The 20671-nt window shown below is 44.2% G+C and overlaps 1 protein-coding gene across 1 annotated transcript; it reads left to right on the top strand.

The window, feature by feature from the left end:
- Window positions 1–19583: 19583 nt before the first annotated feature.
- Window positions 19584–20671, top strand: SDHAF1 (succinate dehydrogenase complex assembly factor 1). Its single transcript, XM_037820394.1, has one exon. The coding sequence runs from the start codon at window positions 19674–19676 to the stop codon at window positions 20040–20042; it is 369 nt and encodes a 122-aa protein (XP_037676322.1). The 5' UTR covers window positions 19584–19673; the 3' UTR covers window positions 20043–20671.

Below are 20671 nucleotides of genomic sequence, written 5' to 3'. Positions count from 1 at the left end.
ACTGACCTCTGGGCATCGTCTGGTACCCATCTGCCCGATGGCTGCGCGCTCGCCAGACGCACGCTCTCCTTCGACGGCGGCGCGCTCCGCCTTTATGCCTTACCACTGCGTGCTGGCCCGCACTGGGCGCCCGGGTGTCTGGGCCTTCAGCCTCGACATGGCTCGACATGCGGCCAGGTCACACGCCTCCACCTCAACCTTGCCGGGCGCCAGCTGCAACTAGACCACGCGGTGGTCGGCGCCATGGCGGTCCACGCCCGCTGGACCATTTGGGACTGTGCCTAGGCCACGCCTCCCGGAAACGTCTGGGTTTCCCCGCATGCAAAATGCACATGTCTGCACCTCAGGGTTTAAAAGACGGCGCAGAAATGTGACAGGGTAGAAGCGTTGCTTGGAATATAGTAATGGCTCGATAAAGGATAGCTGTTAGCAGTTATCACACAGGATTGGACAAAATCGGTCATTCAGTATTTGTTCAGTAGTTACGGAGAGTCTCTCAGTGGCCAACAGCAACGTAAGCAGGCCATGGAGAGTCAGTGGTGAGCAAGACCTGGAGGAGTTCACATTCTTCTGGGGAAACAGATAATAAGTAAATGAATAAGTAAAAGATGGTAGATCAGATAGTTGGTATAAGAACAATGGAGGACCTCCTGTTGCCACTATTATTCAACATTGTGCTAGAAGTGCTAGCCAGAGCAATCTGGAGAGACAAATAAATAAAAGGCATCCAAATTGGAAACAAAGAAGTAAAACTGTTGTTATTTGCAGATAGCATGATCTTATATTTTGAAAATCCTGAGAAATCATCAACACAGCTACTTGAGCTAATAAAGAAATTCAGCAAAGTGGTGGGATACAAGATTAATGTGCAAAAGTCAGTAATGTTCTTATACACTAGTAATGACCTATCTGAAGAGACACTCAAGAAAAAATTCTATCCACAATAGCAGCTAAAAAAATCAAGTACCTAGGAATAAACTTAACCAAGGATGTAAAAGACCTCTACAGAGAAAATTACATAACTTTTCTAAAAAAAGGGGGACCCAAAGAGACGGAAAGCTAGTCTGTGTTCATGGATAGGAAGGCTAAACCATGTTAAGATGTCAATCCTACCCAAATTGATCTACAGATTCAATGAAATCCCAATTAAAATTCCAACAACCTACTTTGCAAACTTGGAAAAGCTAGTTATCAAATTTATTCGGAAGTGAAAGGATCCTCAAATTGCTAAAACCATTCTAAAAAAGAAAAATGAAGTGGGAGGACTTAGACTTCCTGACTTTGAAGCCTACTCTAAAGCCACAGTAGTCAAAACAGCACGCTATTGGCACAAAGGTAGACATATTGATAAAAGGAATCAAGAATTCAGAAATAGTCCCCCGGATCTACAGTCAACTGATTTTCAAAAAGTCCCCCAAATCCTCTAAACTGGAACAGAACAGTCTCTTCAACAACAAATGGAGCTGGGAGAGCTGGATGTCCATATCCAAAAGAATGAAAGAGTATCCCTACCTCACACCCTATATAAAAATTAACTCAAAGTGGATCAAAGACCTCAATGTAAGAAACAGGATCATAAAACTCCTAGAAGATAATGTAGGGAAACATCTTTAAGACCTAGTATTAGGAAGTAGCTTCTCAGACCTTATACCCAAAGCTCAAGCAGTGAAAGAAAAAATAGATAAATGGGAACTCCTCAAGGTCAAAACCTTCTGTACCTCAAAGGAATTTGTAAAAAAGGTAAAGAGGCAGCCAGCGCAATGGGAGAAAATATTTGGAAACCATGTATCTGATAAGAGACTGATAATCTTGCATATATAAAGAAATCCTACAACTAAACAACACTAGTACAAACAGCCCAATGATAAAATACGCAAAAGATATGAAAAGATATTTCTCTGAAGAGGAAATACAAATGGCTAAAAACACATGAAAAGACTCATATTCACAAGCTATTAGGGAAATGCAAATCAAGACCACAATGAGATATCATCTCACACCAATAAAAATGGCTGCCATTAAACAAACAGGAAACTAAAAATGCTGGAGAGGATGTGGAGAAATTGGAACTCTTATTCTTTGCTGGTGGGGCTGTATAATGGTACAGCCATTGCGGAAGACAGTTCGGCGGTTCTTCAGAAAACTAGACATTGAGTTACCCTACTGTTCTGTTTTGCTAATGCTGCCGTTATGCAGAATACCATAAATGGATTGGTTTTTATAAAGGGGATTTATTAAGTTACAAATTTACATTTCTGAGGCCATAAAAGTGTCCAAACTAAGGCATCAACAAGACGATACCTTTACTGAAAAATGGCCGATGGTGTCCAGAACACCTCTGTCAGCTGGGAAGTCACGTGGCTGGCGTCTGCTGTTCCTTTACTCCCGGGTTGTGTTTCAAAATGTCTTTCTCCAGAATGTCTCTGGGTCTCTCTTAACTTTTTCAGCTCCTGTGTATCTAAGCATTGTGGTCCTCTCTTAGCTTCTCTGAAGCAAACTCTAGGCTACATCTCCAGATATCTTAAAGCATCTCCAAGTGTCAGCCTCAGTGTCAGCTCTTAGTTTCTCTCCAAAGTGTCCCTCTCAGCTGCTCTGAGCTCCTTCGGTTTGTGAGGTCTTTTATAGGACTCCAGTCATTAAATCAAGACCCACCCTGAATGGGCAGGATCCATGTCTCCATGGAAATAATTTAATCAAATGTTTCACCCACAGTTGATTGAGTCACATCTCCATGGAAACACTTAATCAAAAGATTTCAACCTAATCAACACTAATACATCTGCCACCACAAGACTGCATTAAAGAATATGGCTTTTGCAGGGACATAATATATCCAAACTGGCACACCTACAATTTGGCAATTTCACTTCTTGGTATATACCCAGAAGATCTGAAAGTGATCAAATGAACAGACATTTGCACACCAATGTTCATAATGGCATTGTTCACAATTGCCAAGAGATGGAAACAACCCAAGTGTCCTTCAATAGATAAGTGGATGAACAAAATGTGGTATATAGATATGATGGAATATTACAGAGCAGTAAGAATGAATGAGGTTGTGAAACATACGACAACATGTATAACCTTGAAGACATAATGCTGAATAAAATAAGCCAGACACAAAAGGAGAGATATTTTATCTTACCTAATATGTGAATTCCATGAACAATATAAAATAAGTGTCTTATAATGTAGAATATAGGGGATCTATCTGTTAAGTCCCCTGGAAGCTAGTGAAGGGGGAATGGTAATCTAATGTGTACAGACATGACAAAGAGGGTGAAATTAATGGTACAGGAATGTACAGGTGCCATTAGGGTTCATTAATGGGATTATAAGTATCAGTGCTGCATTGAAGGTGAAGAGGTTTGAAAGTGGTTGTTTAAAGGAATGTAACCCACAGAGTAGCACTACAGACATAAATAAGTGTTGGCATGATATAAGGTATGACACTGGTATAAAGAGTTAAACACAGAGTAATTGTATTAGTTAGGATTCTCTAGGGAAACAGAATCAAAAAGTGATATCTATAAGTATAAGGTTTTATAAAAGTGTCTCACACAACTGTGGGCATGCAAATGTCCAAATTCCATAGGGCAGGCAGCAAACTGGCAACTCCAAAGAAGATGTTTGATGAACTTCTCGGGAAACGAACTGGCAACTACAATGAACTCCTCAGGAAATGCTTCACTGGTTAGCCAAAGAAGAAGTGAATGTCTTCTATCTTTCTGGCTTAAAAGTCTTCAACTGATTGGATTAAATCCAACTGATTGCATTCTCTCATTGTGGAAGACATGCCCTTCATTGATGTAATCAGTCACAGCTACAGCCAATTGACTGATGATTTAATAAACTGGTCTGGTTTATTAGCCAGCCACAAATGTCCTTGCAGTAATGGTTAGGCCAATGCTTGCTTGACCAGACAACTGGACACCATCACCTGGCCAAGTTGACACATGGACCTAGCCATCACAGTGGTGTATGGAAAAATTACCTGTGGTTTTCTGTCCAGCAGTAACCATGGTGATGCAATGAATTACTTGAGACGAAAGTCAAGAGAGGGAGAGTGAGAACAACTCAAGGGAGAGTGTCCTCCCCAGCAATTTTTATCTTGGTTTTTATTGAGATTTTTGGGGTAGGGAGATGTGCTGGCACTTCAGACCATTTGGGGAGGCAGGAGGGGAGGCAGGACGTTTTGACCTTAATAACACAAAGATCGGAGGCGGGGCAAGATGGCAGACTGGTGAGCTGTATGTTTTAGTTACTCCTCCAGGAAAGTAGGTAAAAAGCCAGGAACTGCGTGGACTGGACACCACAGAGCAATCTGTCTTTGGGCATACTTCATACAACACTCATGAAAACGTGGAACTGCTGAGATCAGCGAAATCTGTAAGTTTTTGCGGCCAGGGGACCCGCGCCCCTCCCTGCCAGGCTCAGTCCCGGGGGAGGAGGGGCTGTCAGCTCCGGGAAGGAGAAGGGAGAACTGCAGTGGCTGCTCTTATCGGAAACTCATTCTACTGATTCAAACTCCAACCATAGATAGACTGAGACCAGACACCAGAGAATCTGAGAGCTGCCAGCCCAGCAGAGAGGAGACAGGCATAGAAAAAAAACAACACGAAAAACTCCAAAATAAAAGCAGAGGATTTTTGGAGTTCTGGTGAACACAGAAAGGGGAAGGGCGGAGATCAGGCCTTGAGGCGCATATGCAAATCCCAAAGCAAGGCTGATCTCTATGCCCTGTGCACCTTTCCTTAATGGCCCTGGTTGCTTTGTCTATTAGCATTTCAATAACCCATTAGATCTCTGAGGAGGGCCGTTTTTTTTTTTTTTTTTTTTTTTAAATCCTTTTTGCTTTTTCTAAAACAATTACTCTAAGAAGCTCAATACAGAAAGCTTCAAAGAATTGAAATTTGGGCACGTCAAGTCAAGAGCAGAACTAAGAGAGCTCTGAGACAAAAGGCAATAATCCAGTGGCTGAGAAAATTCACTAAACAACACAACTTCCCAAGAAAAGGGGGGTGTCCGCTCACAGCCACCATCCTGGTGGACAGGAAACACTCCTGCCCATCGCCAACCCCATAGCCCAGAGCTGCCCCAGACAACCCAGTGTGACGGAAGTGCTTCAAATAACAGGCACACACCACAAAACTGGGCGTGGACATTAGCCTTCCCTGCAACCTCAGCTGAATGTCCCAGAGCTGGGAAGGGGGAGCAGTGTGAATTAACAGAGCCCCATTCAGCCATCATTTGAGCAGACTGGGAGCCTCCCAACACAGCCCAGCAGCCCAGAACTGCCCTGGGGGGACGGCACTCACCTGTGACATAGCACAGTCATCCCTCAACAGAGGACCCGGGGTGCACAGCCTGGAAGAGGGGCCCACTTGCAAGTCTCAGGAGCCATACGCCAATACCAAAGACTTGTGGGTCAGTGGCAGAGACAAACTGTGGCAGGACTGAACTGAAGGATTAGACTATTGCAGCAGCTTTAAAACTCTAGGATCATCAGGGAGATTTGATTGTTAGGGCCACCCCCCCTCCCCGACTGCCCAGAAACACGCCCCACATACAGGGCAGGCAACACCAACTACACACGCAAGCTTGGTACACCAATTGGGCCCCACAAGACTCACTCCCCCACTCACCAAAAAGGCTAAGCAGGGGAGATCTGGCTTGTGGAGAACAGGTGGCTCGTGGACGCCACCTGCTGGTTAGTTAGAGAAAGTGCACTCCACGAAGCTGTAGATCTGATAAATTAGAGATAAGGACTTCAACTGGTCTACAAACCCTAAAAGAACCCTATCAAGTTCAGCAAATGCCACGAGGCCAAAAACAACAGAAAATTATAAAGCATATGAAAAAACCAGACGATATGGATAACCCAAGCCCAAGCACCCAAATCAAAAGACCAGAAGAGACACAGCACCTAGAGCAGCTACTCAAAGAACTAAAGATGAACAATGAGACCATAGTACGGGATATGAAGGAAATCAAGAAGACCCTAGAAGAGCATAAAGAAGACATTGCAAGACTAAATAAAAAAATGGATGATCTTATGGAAATTAAAGAAACTGTTGACCAAATTAAAAAGATTCTGGACACTCATAGTACAAGACTAGAGGAAGTTGAACAACGAATCAGTGACCTGGAAGATGACAGAATGGAAAACGAAAGCATAAAAGAAAGAATGGGGAAAAAAATTGAAAAACTCGAAATGGACCTCAGGGATATGATAGATAATATGAAACGTCCGAATATAAGACTCATTGGTGTGCCAGAAGGGGAAGAAAAGGGTAAAGGTCTAGGAAGAGTATTCAAAGAAATTGTTGGGGAAAACTTCCCAAATCTTCTAAACAACATAAATACACAAATCATAAATGCTCAGCGAACTCCAAATAGAATAAATCCAAAAAAACCCACTCCGAGACATATACTGATCACACTGTCAAACATAGAAGAGAAGGAGCAAGTTCTGAAAGCAGCAAGAGAAAAGCAATTCACCACATACAAAGGAAACAGCATAAGACTAAGTAGTGACTACTCAGCAGCCACCATGGAGGCGAGAAGGCAGTGGCACGATATATTTAAAATTCTGAGTGAGAGGAATTTCCAGCCAAGAATACTTTATCCAGCATAGCTCTCCTTCAAATTTGAGGGAGAGCTTAAATTTTTCACAGACAAAGAAATGCTGAGAGAATTTGCTAACAAGAGACCTGCCCTACTGGAGATACTAAAGGGAGCCCTACAGACAGAGAAACAAAGACAGGACAGAGAGACTTGGAGAAAGGTTCAGTACTAAAGAGATTCGGTATGGGTACAATAAAGGATATTAATAGAGAGAGGGAAAAATATGGCAAACATAATCCAAAGGATAAGATGGCCGATTCAAGAAATGCCTTCACGGTTTTAACGTTGAATGTAAATGGATTAAACTCCCCAATTAAAAGATATAGATTCACAGAATGGATCAAAAAAAATGAACCATCAATATGTTGCATACAAGAGACTCATCTTAGACACAGGGACACAAAGAAACTGAAAGTGAAAGGATGGAAAAAAATATTTCATGCAAGCTACAGCCAAAAGAAAGCAGGTGTAGCAATATTAATCTCAGATAAAATAGACTTCAAATGCAGGGATGTTTTGAGAGACAAAGAAGGCCACTACATACTAATAAAAGGGGCAATTCAGCAAGAAGAAATAACAATCGTAAATGTCTATGCACCCAATCAAAGTGCCACAAAATACATGAGAGAAACATTGGCAAAACTAAAGGAAGCAATTGATGTTTCCACAATAATTGTGGGAGACTTCAACACATCACTCTCTCCTATAGATAGATCAACCAGACAGAAGACCAATAAGGAAATTGAAAACCTAAACAATCTGATAAATGAATTAGATTTAACAGACATATACAGGACATTACATCCCAAATCACCAGGATACACATACTTTTCTAGTGCTCACGGAACTTTCTCCAGAATAGATCATATGCTGGGACATAAAACAAGCCTCAATAAATTTAAAAAGATTGAAATTATTCAAAGCACATTCTCTGACCACAATGGAAAACAATTAGAAGTCAATAACCATCAGAGACTTAGAAAATTCACAAATACCTGGAGGTTAAACAACACACTCCTAAACAATCAGTGGGTTAAAGAAGAAATAGCAAGAGAAATTGCTAAATATATAGAGACGAATGAAAATGAGAACACAACATACCAAAACCTATGGGATGCAGCAAAAGCAGTGCTAAGGGGGAAATTTATAGCACTAAACGCATATATTAAAAAGGAAGAGCCAAATCAAAGAACTAATGGATCAACTGAAGAAGCTAGAAAATGAACAGCAAACCAATCCTAAACCAAGTACAAGAAAAGAAATAACAAGGATTAAAGCAGAAATAAATGACATAGAGAACAAAAAAACAATAGAAAGGATAAATATCACCAAAAGTTGGTTCTTTGAGAAGATCAACAAGATTGACAAGCCCCTAGCTAGACTGACAAAATCAAAAAGAGAGAAGACCCATATAAACAAAATAATGAATGAAAAAGGTGACATAACTGCAGATCCTGAAGAAATTAAAAAAATTATAAGAGGATATTATGAACAACTGTATGGCAACAAACTGGATAATGTAGAGGAAATGGACAATTTCCTGGAAACATATGAACAACCTAGACTGACCAGAGAAGAAATAGAAGACCTCAACCAACCCATCACAAGCAAAGAGATCCAATCAGTCATCAAAAATCTTCCCACAAATAAATGCCCAGGGCCAGATGGCTTCACAGGGGAATTCTACCAAACTTTCGAGAAAGAACTGACACCAATCTTACTCAAACTCTTTCAAAACATTGAAGAAAATGGAACACTACCTAACTCATTTTATGAAGCTAACATCAATCTAATACCAAAACCAGGCAAAGATGCTACAAAAAAGGAAAACTACCGGCCAATCTCCCTAATGAATATAGATGCAAAAATCCTCAACAAAATACTTGCAAATCGAATCCAAAGACACATTAAAAAAATCATACACCATGACCAAGTGGGGTTCATTCCAGGCATGCAAGGATGGTTCAACATAAGAAAAACAATCAATGTATTACAACACATTAAAAACTCGAAAGGGAAAAATCAATTGATCATCTCAATAGATGCTGAAAAAGCATTTGACAAAATCCAACATCCCTTTTTGATAAAAACACTTCAAAAGGTAGGAATTGAAGGAAACTTCCTCAACATGATAAAGAGCATATATGAAAAACCCACAGCCAGCATAGTACTCAATGGTGAGAGACTGAAAGCCTTCCCTCTAAGATCAGGAACAAGACAAGGATGCCCGCTGTCACCACTGTTATTCAACATTGTGCTGGAAGTGCTAGCCAGGGCAATCCAGCAAGACAAAGAAATAAAAGGCATCCAAATTGGAAAAGAAGAAGTAAAACTGTCATTGTTTGCAGATGATATGATCTTATATCTAGAAAACCCTGAGAAATCAACGATACACCTACTAGAGCTAATAAACAAATTTAGCAAAGTAGCAGGATACAAGATTAATGCACATAAGTCAGTAATGTTTCTATATGCTAGAAATGAACAAACTGAAGAGACACTCAAGAAAAGATACCATTTTCAATAGCAACTAAAAAAATCAAGTACCTAGGAATAAACTTAACCAAAGATGTAAAAGACCTATACAAAGAAAACTACATAACTCTACTAAAAGAAATAGAAGGGGACCTTAAAAGATGGAAAAATATTCCATGTTCATGGATAGGAAGGCTAAATGTCATTAAGATGTCAATTCTACCCAAACTCATCTACAGATTCAATGCAATCCCAATCAAAATTCCAACAACCTACTTTGCAGATTTGGAAAAGCTAGTTATCAAATTTATTTGGAAAGGGAAGATGCCTCGAATTGCTAAAGACACTCTAAAAAAGAAAAACGAAGTGGGAGGACTTACACTCCCTGACTTTGAAGCTTATTATAAAGCCACAGTTGCCAAAACAGCATGGTACTGGCACAAAGATAGACATATAGATCAATGGAATCGAATTGAGAATTCAGAGATAGACCCTCAGATCTATGGCCGACTGATCTTTGATAAGGCCCCCAAAGTCACTGAACTGAGTCATAATGGTCTTTTCAACAAATGGGGCTGGGAGAGTTGGATATCCATATCCAAAAGAATGAAAGAGGACCCCTACCTTACCCCCTACACAAAAATTAACTCAAAATGGACCAAAGATCTTAATATAAAAGAAAGTACCATAAAACTCCTAGAAGATAATGTAGGAAAACATCTTCAAGACCTTGTATTAGGAGGCCACTTCCTAGACTTTACACCCAAAGCACAAGCAACAAAAGAGAAAATAGATAAATGGGAACTCCTCAAGCTTAGAAGTTTCTGCACCTCAAAGGAATTTCTCAAAAAGGTAAAGAGGCAGCCAACTCAATGGGAAAAAATTTTTGGAAACCATGTATCTGACAAAAGACTGATATCTTGCATATACAAAGAAATCCTACAACTCAATGACAATAGTACAGATGGCCCAATTATAAAATGGGCAAAAGATATGAAAAGACAGTTCTCTGAAGAGGAAATACAAATGGCCAAGAAACACATGAAAAAATGTTCAGCTTCACTAGCTATTAGAGAGATGCAAATTAAGACCACAATGAGATACCATCTAACACCGGTTAGAATGGCTGCCATTAAACAAACAGGAAACTACAAATGCTGGAGGGGATGTGGAGAAATTGGAACTCTTATTCATTGTTGGTGGGACTGTATAATGGTTCAGCCACTCTGGAAGTCAGTCTGGCAGTTCCTTAGAAAACTAGATATAGAGTTACCATTCGATCCAGCGATTGCACTTCTCGGTATATACCCGGAAGATCGGAAAGCAGTGACACGAACAGATATCTGCACGCCAATGTTCATAGCAGCATTATTCACAATTGCCAAGAAATGGAAACAACCCAAATGTCCTTCAACAGATGAGTGGATAGATAAAATGTGGTATATACACACGATGGAATACTACGCGGCAGTAAGAAGGAACGATCTGGTGAAACATATGACAACATGGATGAACCTTGAAGACATAATGCTGAGCGAAATAAGCCAGGCACAAAAAGAGAAGTATTATATGCTACCACTAATGTGAACTTTGAAAAATGTAAAACAAATGGTTTATAATGTAGAATGTAGGGGAACTAGCAGTAGAGAGCAATTAAGGAAGGGGGAACAATAATCCAAGAAGAACAGATAAGCTATTTAACGTTCTGGGGATGCCCAGAAATGACTATGGTCTGTTAATTTCTGATGGATGTAGTAGGAACAAGTTCACTGAAATGTTGCTATATTATGTAACTTTCTTGGGGTAAAGTAGGAACATGTTGGAAGTTAAGCAGTTATCTTAGGTTAGTTGTCTTTTTCTTACTCCCTTGTTATGGTCTCTTTGAAATGTTCTTTTATTGTATGTTTGTTTTCTTTTTAACTTTTTTTTTCATACAGTTGATTTAAAAAAGAAGGGAAAGTTAAAAAAAAAAAAAAAAGAAAAGAAAAAAGACAAACAAGGAAAAAAAAAAAGATGTAGTGCCCCCTTGAGGAGCCTGTGGAGAATGCAGGGGTATTCGCCTACCCCACCTCCATGGTTGCTAACATGACCACAGACATAGGGGACTGGTGGTTTGATGGGTTGAGCCCTCTACCATAAGTTTTACCCTTGGGAAGACGGTTGCTGCAAAGGAGAGGCTAGGCCTCCCTGTATTTGTGCCTAAGAGTCTCCTCCTGAATGCCTCTTTGTTGCTCAGATGTGGCCCTCTCTCTCTGGCTAAGCCAACTTGAAAGGTGAAATCACTGCCCTCCCCCCTACGTGGGATCAGACACCCAGGGAAGTGAATCTCCCTGGCAACATGGAATATGACTCCCGGGGAGGAATGTAGACCCGGCATCGTGGGATGGAGAACATCTTCTTGACCAAAAGGGGGATGTGAAAGGAAATGAAATAAGCTTCAGTGGCAGAGAGATTCCAAAACGAGCCGAGAGATCACTCTGGTGGGCACTCTTACGCACACTTTAGACAACCTTTTTTAGGTTCTAAAGAATTGGGGTAGCTGGTGGTGGATACCTGAAACTATTAAACTACAACCCAGAACCCATGAATCTCGAAGACAGTTGTATAAAAATGTAGCTTATGAGGGGTGACAGTGGGATTGGGAATGCCATAAGGACCAAACTCCACTTTGTCTAGTTTATGGATGGATGTGTAGAAAAGTAGGGGAAGCAAACAAACAGACAAAGGTACCCAGTGTTCTTTTTTACTTCAATTGCTCTTTTTCACTCTAATTATTATTCTTGTTATTTTTGTGTGTGTGCTAATGAAGGTGTCAGGGATTGATTTAGGTGATGAATGTACAACTATGTAATGGTACTGTGAACAATCGAAAGTACAATTTGTTTTGTATGACTGCGTGGTATGTGAATATATCTCAATAAAATGATGATTAAAAAAAAAAAAAAAGAGCAGCAGGGATAAGGTTTGGCTGAAATGAAGGACGAGCGAGTGAAATGGAGCCTTGAGTCGGAATAATCAAGGCAGAAAACCCTCCAGTCTGGAAGAGCCAAGGGGGGGCTGTTAGTGTCCCCCTCTCTTTCTGATGATGTCTGCCCTCGGGGAGAGCATGGAATACAAAACTTCTACCCTTTCACAAAAAAAAAAAAAAAAAAAAATAACACAAAGATCGACAGGCAAGTAGACAACAGATAAGCCTGGCCTTGGGAGTGGAATGGACTGTGTGCAAGAACATAGCGTAGCAAAGCAAGACATTTCCATCATCTTTGATAGGAGTTTAGATAAAGACAGTCTTCTGCCTATATGTATGCTGCAGTAGAAGTAGAGTTTACAAGATTTTATCCACAGAATTCCCACAACTACTCATTAAATATTATAGACTATATTTAATAGGAATATCTTACCAGCCTACAGTAATACTAGGGATGAATAATTAGTAGCTGATAAGGGCTCTGGGATGTTTCATGTTATGATAACTGTTTAAAATTGAGGGTAATGATGCTTGTACAACAAAGTGAAGATAATGAGAGAAACTGTTTATTTTGGGATAGAATATATGTTATGTGAAATTAGGAACCCACTACTTAATCAGACCCTCTACTTGAGGCTTGCTCTTGTGAAACTTAGGGCTGTAAATGGGTGGCTAAGCCTTCCTATAATTATGCCTAAGAGGCACCTCTTTTGTTGCTCAGATGTGGCCTTTCACTCTCTAAGCCCAACTCAACAAATAAATTCATTAACCTCTCCCCAGAGTGGGACATGACTCCCAGGGAAATGAATCTCCCTGAAAACATGCATCAGGACTCCTGGGAATGAGCCTGGCCCTGGCATCGAGGGATTGAAAATGCCTACTTGACTAAAAGGGGGTAAAGAAAGGTAACAAAATAAGTTTACAGTGTTTAAGAGATCTCAGATAGAGTCAAGTGGATTCCTGGAGGCTTCTTTTATGCAAACTCCAGCTAGATATCCCAAATGGCCACAGTATGCCATGCTCTTACCAACAGTAGTTCCAAAATACCTAGGTCCCTAGTTGAGATTCTATTAAAGATTCACTCACTAAGTTTTATCTCTCAGAAACTTAAATCCACCAGAGTTTTCCTATGCTAGACAAGTCCCAAAACCCAGAAGCAACAGCCTCTTTGAGAACAATCAGATGCAGCCCCCTTCCCCATAGTATCGACACCCTCTTTCAATATGAACAAGTTAGGGTTGTCACTGCCTAAACACCTCTGAAGATTGAGAAAGTGATTAAATGAGAGGAAGGAGTAGCAACAGACAAGATAAGATTTAACAAAGGGTTACAAACACTGAAACTTTACATAAACACACACACACACATATTAGAAGCTAGGGTGTTAGAATAGTTAGAAGGAAATAACTGAAATGGTGAAACTGTAACCTATAACATTCTTTGAAATTTGCTCTATAGCTATTCATTGAACTGTGTTTTGAAAGTTTTCACCTTTCTGTATCCTGTATTTCACAATAAGGGAAGATCTGAAACTGTGGAACTGTAACCCATATCATTTTTTGATTACCTATGAAACTGCTTATTGAGCTGTACTTTGAAAGTTAACACCTTTCTGTATGTATGTTGTATTTTACAATAATGGAAATAACTGAAATTGTGGAACTGTAACCTATAGCATTCTTGAAATTTGCTTTCTAACTGCTTGTTGGATTATATTTTGAAAGTTATCACTGTTATGTATATATGTTAAAGTTCACAATAAAAATGCATAAAAAAAAAGAACAATGGGGAAAAACCCACAGAGAAGAGAGACCAGGAGCCAGAGAGGTTTACAGTTTTTCATAAGATGGGTGGGGAAACCCCACTGAGAAGGTAACATTTGAGTCAAGACCTGAAGGCGGTGAGGGAGGGACCCGTGTGGACATCTGGGGAGGAGCAAGCCAGGCAGAGGGGGCAGCAAGGGTGGGGGGTTGCTGGGACAGTGCCTGGGGTGTTGGGGGGAACAGCAGGGAGGCCAGTGTGGCTGGAGCTGAGTGAGAAAGTTAAAGGGGAGGAGATGATGAGGTCAGAGATGTGAAAGAGGTCAGATCACTAGGGCCTTGTGAGCTGGGCCATGGTGAGGACTCAGGAGACCAGAGCAGTGGGAGGGAAAACTGGAGTGTGCTGAGTTTTAGCAGCCAGGGGTAGGGAGAGCTTCAAGAAGGGGTGTGAGGAAGATAAGACCTGGGATTGATCCACATGGAAGGCAAGGAGGACTTTAGTACCTGGGCTCATAATAGCAAACATTTACTTAGTGCTTACTGTGTGTAAGGCAGTATTCTGAGCATTTATGTTCATCATCTCAGTTAGTTTTCATAGAGACTGTATCAGTCAGCTAAAGCTGCATAACAAACTACCTCAAAAGCTCAGTGGCTTAGCCCAGCCAGCCTTCCTGCTCACATATCTGTGAGTTCATTGGTGTTTGGCTGATCCAGGCTGGGGTCATAAAGCACTTACTATATGCCCAATGTCATTCTAAGCCCTTTTTATTTATTAATTCATTTAATTCTTCCAACAGCTCTATGAAGTGGGTGTGCTTATCCTTTCATTTTACAGACAGAGAAACAAGCTCAGAAAGGCTAAGTCCCTTCCCTACATCTTCACAGTTCGTTTCTGGCCCAATTGGGAGAGATGTACAGGTTGCTGGGAGATAACGCATGGGAGCAGGCTCAGGCTCCCCTGCCCCAGTCCTGACTCCTTTCCGCTCCTGCAGGTGGGTGGTGAGCACTACTGGCTTCCCTGGACACTGCCCGGGGCCAGGTCTGGGCCATATTGGAGGGGGCTGCATCTCATGTAGACTGGGTCCACCATCTGTGGCTGGCTGGTGGGGTTCTGTTGGGCCTTTGATGGCAATACGTTCCCCCTCAACCTGCCCCTGGACACTAGACCCTGGCCTCAGGGCCCAGTCGCTACCCCTGCCCACTGTCCCAACCTGATCATGACTTTAGTATCAGTGGCCCCACATAACTGGCCCAGATCTTCTAGAATCCCAAACTGTGTGGCTTGGGCCACATCAGCTCCATGTCCTTCCTCAGGATATTCCTGCATGACATCTGTCATGCCCATGGCCAACACCTTGGCCTCTGTGATGTCCTCACAGTCTATACTGCAGACTTCCAGGAAGCTGGGGTCCTCATGATGCCCAAGAGGGGCCCTAAGCTTGGCTGTGAGTGCTCTGGTTGGGCCTGTCATACATCCAGGGCAGGTTGTGGACTGGCAGGAAGAGCCCCCCACCCCACCCCATTCCCCTAATGGGGATCAGAGAAGAATTCCTGGCTGGGTGAAGTGTGGCTGAGAAGAGTGTGTGGGAAAGGTGTCCAAGGGAAAGTGAACTGCCATTGCAAATTTGCGGAGGTGAGAAAATAACAATGGGAAGCTAACCAGACTGCGGGCAGCAGGCAATGGGACTGGAAAGAGAAGGTGAGTCCTAAGCACTCGCCTCTGCCATCTGCCTGCAGCACAGACCTGTGATGGGGCTGTTTCCTGCCTGCTGGCCCTGATCACTATTCTTCCCAATCCTATGAGGGCTCTGTGACCTTGGCCTCATCTTTAATGACACAGACTATGTGTTACAGGACCCACAATAGACACCATATCCCTGTGAGAGGGGTCCCCGGGCCTGGGAGGGGAGGGGGTAGGTGGAGTCTCCCACACCTCATCATAAGATGTTCTCTGAACCGTAATGGTACTAGTCAGCACTTACGGTTGTAACTGGCAGAAAATGACACCAACTATCCTTAAGTACAAAAGGAATTTATCCACTTTTGTTTCTGAGAAATTGAGGCCTTCAGAAAGCATGGCTGGATTCAGGGACTCAGATGATGTCACCAGGACCAGTCTCTCTCCCTCTTTCGTTTCTGCCCTTTTCTATGTTAGCTTCTATATTAGGTAGCCTATAGGTCCAAATGCTATAATAGAGGCTCAAAATTATGGAGGCTTAAACATCATTGAAGTTTATTTCTCTCTCATGGATAGTCCGAGTATAACTAGTCTGGCTCCTCCAAGTCAGGGAACAGCCACATCCTTCAGTCATGTGGCTCTGCGTTCCCTGTGGCATTGCCCTCATCTGTTCCCCTCCACATCTACATTTGAGCAAGTTGGAAGAGAAGGTGGGTCAAGGAGATCAGTCCTCCTCCCTTTAAGGGCACAACCCAGGAGTGGCATATGACACTTCTGTTCATGTCCCATTGACTAGAACTTCATGGAAGGACCCCATCTTGCATCAGGGGAGACTAGGAGATGTATCTTCAGCTAGGTGACCATTTATGCAGCTAAAATTTCTAATTCTAGAGAAGAAATGGAGAATGGATATTTGGAAGCAGCCATTGTCTCATTCTCAAGCCCTCTCTCTGGCCGCTCCAGATCATTGTTAACTTCCTGTCTTGTCTTTGCCACCCTGCCCCCCAACTATGGGTGATCTTCAGCCTCAGGAATGGGTGGCCATAGAGCCCAACCAAGAAATATGGGTAAAGGACTTCCCCAATCTCAGTCAAGACCTTGGGCAACCTGGCATTGATACCTGGGACCTACTGACCCCTCACTGGCTGCCCATGGCCTTCTAACATGGCTGTTCTCCCATGATCCTCTGATCTCCATTGACCTCCACTGGCTACGTGTCCTTGCCCTGATCTCCCATGACCTCTTATTCAACACCAACCTCACCCTGGACTTCTTAGGACTCACCAACCCAACACCTGCTGAGCTCCTGGAAACTACTGACTGGGTTGGTCAGGGCCGTGATGGGGGAAGCCCAGGCAGGCTGTGGGAGCCCAGAGGGTGTATTTCCAGTTTAGGGGATCAGAGAAGGCTTCCTAAAGGAGGTGCAAATGACTTGAGACCTGAAGTTAAACAGGAGAAGGGAGAAAGGCGCAGCATTGCATACAAAAGCCAGGAGAGGAGAGAGACTATATTTGGGGTACTGTGGTGATAAATAATAAGCATAAACTATCTTACTGTCCGTGGACTTAGGGCCAAGGAGGCTATTGGTGACTTAAGAAATCACAAGGTCCATGGAACAGGGAGGCAGCACCCAGATTGCAGGGATGAAAAGATTTGAGCAAGTGGAAACAGCAGGCATACACCTCTCTTAAGTTGTCCATGCAGAAAGAGGAGAATAAAGATGAGTGAAGAAGAGGCAGAGGGCAGACGGCATCTTGGAACTGATTTATTATGATGATTACTTGAAGATGGGAGAGATGAGATGTTTCAGTGCTGATGGGAAGAGTCCAGGCAGGCGAGGTTGGAAACCCAGGGGAGAGTGATGCTGGGTGGAGGACACAGTTCCCCATGATACATGGAAGCGGGATAGCAGCAGAATTGGAAACGGGCCAGGCAAGATGGATAATACTTACGAGAAAGGAGAAAGACATCTGAAATCCTATGTTGAGCAATAGAATCCAGCTGTGTTGTTCAGGGCTTATTGCCAAGAGTGGGAGGATAGGCCAGCCAAAGAACAGTTGGGATAGAAGGCACAACCTGGCAGGGAAACCTAGCCGGAATCTTTGGTTTGAAGCCTGACTTCCCTTAAACTTGAAGGGTAACCTTGGGCAACTGACTTGACTTCTCTCTATGCCTCGGTTTGCCCATTCACAAAACGTAGTAAGACTCGTACCCACTACATAGAGTGGCTGGGAGGATACATGTCAAGTGCTTGGCACATACTAAGTATAAGTGAACTTACCAAGTGAACTTATTGGAGAGGCAGTATATAAAACAGAGTGATTAACAACATGAGCCCTGGAATCGGAATTCCTGGGGTCAAAACCTGGCTTTGCCACTAACCAGCAGTGTGAACCTGAACAATTCTCTGTTGATTCTCTGGGCCTGTTTCCTAACCAGTAAAACGCAAATAGTACTATAGATCTACCTTGTCAGAGTGTCCTGAGGATTATGTGGCAACTGTTACTTAAAATATTAAAATAATTGTTTAATAAAATAATAAAGTAAAATAATCACTATTTAAAAATAAATGTATTACTATAAAATATAGATTAGGTGATGATATTGCATATTTTATTTATTAAAATAATATATTGTATCATACATTATATTATAAAATTAGAATATATTAAAGTACTTATAGTGCCTGGCACATAATGTGTTCAGCAAACAATTATTAGATTATAAAGATTCAAGTGAGAAAGACGTGACCAATTCCAGAGCTTTTTTCTCTCGAAGGTTTTTCAGATTTTTTTTTTATTCTAAAGCTATCTTTTAGAAAAGTGTTTACTATGGAAATTTCAAGTCTCACAAAAGAAGAGTGAATAGTGTTATGAAGCCCCATATTCCATCACCCAGCTTCAACAATTAAAAATATTTTGCTCTTCTTGATTTCATCTTTCCCTCCCACTCTTGTTTTGTTCCTGCTGGAGGATTTTAAAGCAAATCCTAGAACTTATTCCTTGCCAAAGACCTGGTTATGTAGCTCTGATACACACACAGCCGGCAGGATTCACAGTGGTTTCTGAACCCCTTGAACCGCAGACTCTGTTTCTCACACCCCGCCCCCAAACCGCCTCCCCACTCCGCAGGTGAACCCGCGCCTCGCTCAGTTTCTGGACCGGGAGTGCAGGGGCGTGGTCGCGCATTAGGTCGAGGGGTCGGGAGTTATCATCGAGTGGTCCCCCCGATCCGGATGCTGGTGGGGCCTGAGGGGGCAGTGGCCCTGCGGTCCTCCCCAGCGCTGCGAGGCCGCCTCCTGGCAGCCTGCGGCGACTACAACGGAGTTGCAGCCGACGACCTGATGCTCTCTGGAGGTCTTCGGGCTGCCGGCCTAGAAGACAGTTCCGGGCATGCCACCCTCGGGGCTTCAAGGGCTGGTGAGGACCCTCCCGCTCCCGCCCCGAGACTCGGAAGCTCAGGTCACCGCAGAAGGCGCGAGCAGCCCACCTCCCTGCCTTTGGCTGCCTGGGGCCCTTACCCGCTCCCTTGCGTGTCTCCCCGCAGCATCGAGAAGCTAGTCCTGCCGGCCGTGACCCAAGACTTCACCGCGTGACCGTCTCTCTCCGTGTCCCCAGGGCCGGGACCCCTGATTCAGACCTGCCCTGGGGGCGGGAACGCATGGAGCTTCCCGGGAGGGTTTCAGAACTGTCAAAAGCGAGCGTGTGCCTGTCTTCTCGCCCCCAGTGCCGCATTCTGGGAACATAGGGGTCCGAACTCTCAGCAACCCGAGGACCCAAGAGTTAGGTCGGAACTGCCAGTCCCCTCTGACCCAGGGAAGAGTCCAAGCGCCTAGACCCCTCCTCCTCCTCCTCCGAGACCCAAATGCCCATGTCTCCAGAACTGTCGTCCCCTCAAGGACAATGATTCTCTGTAAAGCGGAGCTTCAGAAGACCGAACACGCAGCTCCACCCCCTATCCCCGCCCCATTGTGACGTAACTGCAGCGACAGCCAATGGGGCGCGACAGTGCCGGAACGCGCTCAGCGGGAGGCGGAGTTTTGGGAACGCGTGGGGCGGAAGTGGCCGTTCCTCGGCTCTGCGGCGTTTCGGCCTGTTGCAGTACCTGTGCTTGTGGGGCATTTGCGGCCTGCGCCCGCGCCGCCGCCGCCGCCGCCGCCGCCATGAGCCGCCTTAGCAGGATGCAGCGGCAAGTTCTGGGCCTGTACCGCGAGCTGCTGCGCGCTGGGCGCGGGAAGCCGGGCGCCGAAGCGCGGGTGCGGGCCGAGTTCCGGCAGCACGCCTGCCTGCCGCGCTCCGACGTGCTGCGCATAGAATACCTGTACCGCCGCGGGCGGCGCCAGCTCCAGCTGCTACGCTCCGGCCACGCCACGGCCATGGGCACCTTTGTGCGCTCGAGGGGTTCACCCGGCGGCTTGGGGTTCTCGGAAGCTCCGCCTGCAGACAGTGATGGACCGAGGAGCCCGCTCAACAGCGCGGGGGCACCGGAGACCCCGCCCGATGGACGGCAACAGAAGACGCCCGCCCGCTAGCGCAGGAGAGGCAGGAGGCCCTCTTGACTGTGTGTGTGAGGGGGACCGGGTAACTGCCTCACGGAAGGTAAGAGCTCTTGAGAGCCTGTTTCGAAGGATTGGGGGAATCGGAGAGCCCCGTGATGGACGGCAAACATGCCCGACCTTGCCCGAATGCAGGGTGACAGGTCGGGGCGCCCGCTGGCTGAACCGCGTCAAGCTGAGAGAGCTCCTTGCTCGAAGGCATGGGAAGCCGGGACTCCCCGCTGAGATGGCGAGAGATCGAGACACCCCTGCCTTAACTCATGAGAGCACACCCATCCCTGGCTCCTCAAGACTTCCCCTTCCTGTATTTAATTCGGAGAGAGCAGACTCTTTTCTGAGAAGTTTGGAAAGATGCCCTAATGGATGGTGAGAAGCCCGGAACCCCTTTTTGGAAAATTCTTCCCCCATTAATTATGACAAATCAGGACCGATGAGGAGGGGTGTGGGGATAGGGGTCTTTCCCCACCAGCTGACCGACTGAAGACTCCTACTTGATGGTTCTGAGGGGAATCTCTGATTCCTGCTTCCCCACCCCCATCCCAGGCTGTGGAACAAAAGTAATAAAGTTAGGGATATACTTCCTTCCCTGTTGGTTGTCCTAAGGA

This window comes from Choloepus didactylus, chromosome 27 (assembly GCF_015220235.1).
Source record: "Choloepus didactylus isolate mChoDid1 chromosome 27, mChoDid1.pri, whole genome shotgun sequence".
NCBI lineage: Eukaryota > Metazoa > Chordata > Mammalia > Pilosa > Megalonychidae > Choloepus > Choloepus didactylus.
The sequence above is the reverse complement of the archived record's forward strand: the minus strand, read 5'-3'. Positions and strand labels throughout refer to the sequence as shown.